This window comes from Zea mays, chromosome 8 (assembly GCF_902167145.1).
Source record: "Zea mays cultivar B73 chromosome 8, Zm-B73-REFERENCE-NAM-5.0, whole genome shotgun sequence".
NCBI lineage: Eukaryota > Viridiplantae > Streptophyta > Magnoliopsida > Poales > Poaceae > Zea > Zea mays.
Window position 1 is genome coordinate 124,675,949 of NC_050103.1, and position 5,861 is coordinate 124,681,809.

Here is a 5,861-nt window from a genome sequence, read left to right on the forward strand (position 1 = left end):
GACTCATCATCATAGAAACCACGCCTTCTTCCGTGCGCGTCGAACCAACACACGTCCATCAGCTTCATCACATATTGTCGTCATAATTAATTATTAAAAGCACTTCTTGGTCAGTACACACAGTACGTGGGAGTGAGTGAGTGAGTGATTTCTTTTTCCGAAACAAACACACGCTCTGTAATGCACATTATCCAGAATATAATCTCGGGGGGGGGGGGGGGGGGGGGGGGGGGTTGGCCCAAAGCGATATATATATATATATATTCCATTTGGTACGCACGGGGACAGGCGCTACGAGACACGAACAGCGGCAGCACGGAGCAGAGACGACGAGCCCGAGCCCCCGGCCCTGCCGCTGCCCATCTATAAATATCGCGCACCCACACCTCGCTCCTGTCACACAAGAACACACGCGAGCTCCAGATCGCACTTGCCAGCCTTGAGCCACTAATCACCTGGCAGCACTCTACACGGCGAGAGGGAATCGAGGAGAGCTTACGAGGTAGTTAGTAGCTACAAGACACAGCACCATAGGCATGCCGGAGGCGCCGGTCGTCACAATGCGAGACACGGCGGCGGCGGCGCCGCCCGCGACTCACCGCGACCTGCTCGAGTACATCGAGCGCGTGACGGCGGGGGCGGCCCAGGTGCAGCGCCGCGTCCTGTCGGAGATCCTGGCGCAGAACGCGCCGGCGGAGTACCTGCGGCGGCTGGGCGTCTCGGGCGCCGCGCCGGGCGCCGTGGAGGCGTTCCGCCGCGCCGCGCCGCTCGTCACCTACGAGGACATCCTGCCCGACGTGCTGCGCATCGCCAACGGGGACACGTCGCCCATCCTCTCCGGCAAGCCCATCCGCGAGTTCCTCACCAGGTGAGCCAGCCTGCCTGCCCCGTGCCGTGTGAGGAGGTCTGTAGTGTGTGTATGTGCATGTCGACGTCGCACGCGCGCGTGAAGAGTGATAGTAATAATGGCCGTACCCGTACGTGCGATGATGGTGGCAGCTCCGGCACGTCCGGAGGGGAGCGCAAGCTGATGCCGGCGATAGCCGACGAGATGGACCGGCGGTCGCTGCTGTACAGCCTGCTGATGCCGGTGATGAGCCAGGCCGTGCCGGGGCTGGACAGGGGCAGGTGCATGTACCTCTACTTCGTGAAGGCGGAGTCGCGCACGCCGGGCGGCCACCCGGCGCGCCCCGTGCTGACGAGCTTCTACCGGAGCCGCCACTTCCTGGAGCGCCCGCACGACCCCTACACCGTGCACACCAGCCCCGACGAGGCCGTCCTCTGCGTGGACGCGTACCAGAGCATGTACGCGCAGCTGCTGTGCGGCCTGGTGCACCGCGCCGACGTGCTCCGCGTGGGCGCCGTCTTCGCGTCGGGCTTCCTCCGCGCCATCCGCTTCCTGGAGAAGCACTGGCAGCGCCTGTGCCGGGACCTCCGCAGGGGCGCGCTCGGTGCCGAGGTGACCGACCGCTCCGTGCGCGCCGCCGTGGCGCGGGTGCTCCGCGCCGACCCGGCGCTCGCCGACGCCGTCGAGGCCGAGTGCGCCAGGCCGTCGTGGCAGGGGATCATCCGGAGGGTGTGGCCCGGCACCAAGTACATCGACGTCATCGTCACCGGCGCCATGGCGCAGTACATCCCCACGCTCGAGTTCTACGGCGGCGGGCTGCCGCTCACCTGCACCATGTACGCGTCCTCCGAGAGCTACTTCGGCATCAACCTCAACCCCATGTGCAAGCCCAGCGAGGTCGCGTACACCCTCATCCCCACAATGTGCTACTTCGAGTTCCTGCCCTTGCCACAGCCCGGCCCCGGCGGCACCGACGACGCCGATCCCGACCATCGCGACCTCGTGGACCTCGTCGACGTCAAGCTCGGGCACGAGTACGAGCTCGTCGTCACCACCTACTCAGGTGCGGGTGCGGGTGATGAAATGGAACAGCTGCTAGCTGATGAGTCAGTGACACTAGCTAGCTAGCTAACGAACGTACACGCACGCACGCCGTGCAACTGCAGGTCTGTACCGCTACCGCGTGGGCGACGTGCTGCGCGTGGCCGGGTTCAAGAACCAGGCGCCCATGTTCAAGTTCCTGCGGCGGAAGAACGTGGTGCTGAGCATCGACTCCGACAAGACCGACGAGGCGGAGCTTCACGCGGCGGTGAGCGGCGCGGTGCAGCACCTGGCGCCGTTCGGCGCGTCGCTGGTGGAGTACACGAGCTACGCGGACGCGGGGACCATCCCGGGCCACTACGTGCTGTTCTGGGAGCTGCGGCTCCGCGCGGGGGACGTGCCGGTGCCGGTGCCGGCGTCGGTGTTCGAGGACTGCTGCCTGGCCGTGGAGGAGGCCCTGAACAGCGTGTACCGGCAGGGCCGCGCCGCCGACCGCTCCATCGGGCCGCTGGAGATCCGGGTGGTGTCGGACGGCACGTTCGACAGGCTCATGGACTACGCGCTCGCCCGCGGCGCCTCCATCAACCAGTACAAGGTGCCGCGGTGCGTGCACCCGGGCCCCGTGGTGGAGCTGCTGGACGGGCGGGTGCAGGCCAGCTACGTGAGCCCCAAGTGCCCCAAGTGGAGCCCCGGCGGCGGTAAGCAGTGGAGCAGCGACGCCGCCGCCAAGAAGCCCGCCGCCGCCGCCGGCAGCAATAATGGAGGAGGGGCGGTCGTCGCCTGATCGTCGTCCGTCGAGATATACTAGTGAACTTTAATTAATTAGCTGGCTAATTCCGGAACCGTCGTTGTTGTTCGTGGGAGAGAGAGACTCGATCTTGTGGTCGATCGATTGTGATAGCTGATCTATCCGTGTGCATGTATGCATGCATGGCTACGATCGAATGATTATCTAGCTGGGTAATCATCGGGTGTGTGGTAGCTTATTAAGTATTGTACGCGTCGTGATATCATGTGAGCTAGCTTTTGTTTCTTTTTATTTTCTTTTATGTGGTTTTGTAATAAAGTTGGAGTACGTAGTAGTGAGTGGCCCTTTTGTTTTTTTGACAGATTTTGGCATGTTGTGTTTAGACGTTGATTGCTGCTCTGAGCTTATCTCCTCCAGACATGGCTAAGAGACCGTACATGGAGTAGTTTGCAGGGTAGATAGAGGTTAATTAATTCCTTGCATTGAGGGTGCTGTCTGCTGTGCGTGGAACACGTACACCCGCAATCTGGAGCATGGAAAATGCATGGTCACTCGAGCGGCATGCATGGGTTCGATCCTCCTGTGATCTGCAGGCGCGTCTATATGATACTCCATAAGCTTAATCGCCTGTTAAGTACTGTACTAGAGGAGGGCAGGAGGCACGTCATATTTTTATATTGCCCTACGAGGCTAAGACCCATAATTCAGCGTTCATCAGAGTCAATCCTGATCCGTCACCCTTCCTTCTCTCAGAGCTAGTTTGGCAGCCCAATTTTTCTATGGGATTTCTAATTTTCCAAATAAAAATAAACTAATTTTCCTTTGAAAAATGAAAAACTCGTGGGAAAATGGGGTTTCCAAACTAGACCTCAGTGAAGTTACATGTTGAGACCAAGAATTTGTACGAGGGGAAGGCGTGGCCTGGCCCTAGCCTCCCAAGGTTTGTACAAATATATATATACATACTAATTACTAGTTTGTATATATGGATTATGACGCTAACGCTAATCATGTTTATAGGTAACCCTTTTAGCATAGAGTTTGTGAAACAAGGACAGTTCCTAGTTGACTTAGGGCTCGTTTCAGGGGCGAATCTAGGGGTTTACCGGAGTCCTTTAGTAGACACCGCAAGTTCAAAAATATTGTAACATACAATAAAGTTGATTTCAAAGACCCAACAATATTTTTTTGGTCAGATTCAGCACTCACAACCGGAATCGCTGGCTTTGTCGAGTGCCTGGCCTTAAAAACACTCGGCAAAGTCTTTGTCGAGTGTCGCACTCGGCAAAGAGGGCTCGGCACACAGTGCATCGGCAAAGCCTTCTTTGCCGAGTACTTTTTCTCGGGCACTCGACAAAGAAAAGCAGCTGTTATGGCGTTGGGTGACGGAGACGGCGTCTTTGCCGAGTGTCCCAGGTGACACTCGGCAAAGGAGTTACCTTTGCCGAGTGTCTGCCTAACAGCACTTGGCAAAGAATCCGCCAGAGGGGTCCCCATGGCAGGTACTTTGTCGAGTGCTTGGTATGGCACTCGGCAAAGCGTGCTTCTTTGCCGAGTGCCAGAGCCATTACACTCGGCAAAGAACCTATACCGGTGCCCAGGTCTTGGTTCTTTGCCGAGTGCTATGATTCTGACACTCGGCAAAGAGGTGCTTTGCCGAGTGTTACACTCGGCAAAGTGACCAGTACACACCTTTTTTATTTGTTTTCCCTATTCCATCCATCCAAACAAAAGATATTTCACAGATATCACATATATACATCACAGATCATCACAGAAATATATAGCCAACAGAAACAGTATTAACACAAATTCTGACATAAGTTGAGAGGTTTTCAACACAAACAGTATTAACAGAAGTTCAGAAGTATCAACACAAGTTCACAAGCTCTGACAAGTATTCAACATAAGTTTTGTGTTCGAAACACTAAATACATAACTCTCATGGAGGTGGGTGGTTGGACTGGTGCTGCGATGGGCTGAACCCTTCATGAGGGTTGTATGGAACAGAGCATGTGTTATACCAGATGCATTACCAACATGTGTTATACCAGATGCCGCCCCAGATTGGCCCTGCACAGAGAAGAGATTGCATGTGTTATACCAGATGCATTACCAACATGTAACTACAATTTTGATACTCATAGGAGTATGGAACAGAGCAGGGTCAACTGCAGGGAACAATGGAGGTGGCGGAGCGAAACCCTATGCGGCGTCAAGGCTCTGCATGTACTGGAACATCTCCGCCATCCTCTGATCAGCCGTCGCCCGCTCCACCATTATCCTTGCCTCCATCTCTTGACATTCCCTCTCCTCTTCTTCTAGTTGGGTCTGTAATATTACAAGCCAACGTTATAGTAACTCAAAGAGAAGGTATATAACTCAAGGAAGGACGAGTTATAGAAGCACTAACCTCGAGTTGCTGTATGCGATGATGTGAGCTGTCGTGCCGAGGTCGTATGGCTGGACTCGAGCCCGTGCTCCTTGCTCTCACCTGAGACAGAGTGGGAGTGGAGGACGAGTCGATTGCCCCGTCGGCAATCCAGTACCGCCCATGTCTCTTGCCTCCTCCGACCCTCATGAGCACATTGGGGTCGATCGGCTCAGTGCTCGGATCATATTCTGGGCCATGGACCTCCTGCGCCATGGCGGTGTAGTCATGAAGGCGGCTGTAGACGGCGGTGTTGGTGTAGGCCTCGGGCCCGTCATCTGGGTTGTAGGTGATGTCGTATGTCGCCTTGCCCTTATGGGCCATAGCATAGGCCGAGAAGGTGGAGCAAGGTCGGCCACCATGTGATGCCGACTGCAAGAAAACCAACGAGATAGTTAGAAATAATATCTAATCCAGTGCTATATACCTAAATAAAAAAGAGGGTGTACCCGTGCTTCTACATATTGGCCCAGGCTTCGGCTGCCTTGGTGGTGGGAGGGACCTTGCATCATCATACGTCGTTCCCGGCTAGCGTTGTGCGCCTCGTCCCACTCAGCCGAACACCACCTATCCACCATCTGCTCCCAGCACAGAGGATGTGCGACGCATCAATGTGGAATCATCTACAAAGTAAACACGTAAAGTGCATAACATAAGATAAAATAAAATTCATGCATGGAGTACTGGTACCAAACATGCATGACTTTACCTGCAGGTACTGGTCCCTGGTCAACGACATGGTTCGGGCTTGCTGCTTGGTCACCCTCTTCCCAAGGATGGAGCCGTGGTAGCTG

General features: G+C 55.9%; 1 protein-coding gene across 1 annotated transcript; it reads left to right on the forward strand.

The window, feature by feature from the left end:
• Positions 1–411: 411 nt before the first annotated feature.
• Positions 412–2,996, forward strand: LOC100280297 (uncharacterized). The gene is given in 3 exon segments (NM_001153224.1): positions 412–868; positions 1,000–1,910; positions 2,014–2,996. Coding segments are annotated over 3 exon segments (1,902 nt in total). The 5' UTR covers positions 412–536; the 3' UTR covers positions 2,673–2,996.
• Positions 2,997–5,861: the final 2,865 nt, after the last annotated feature.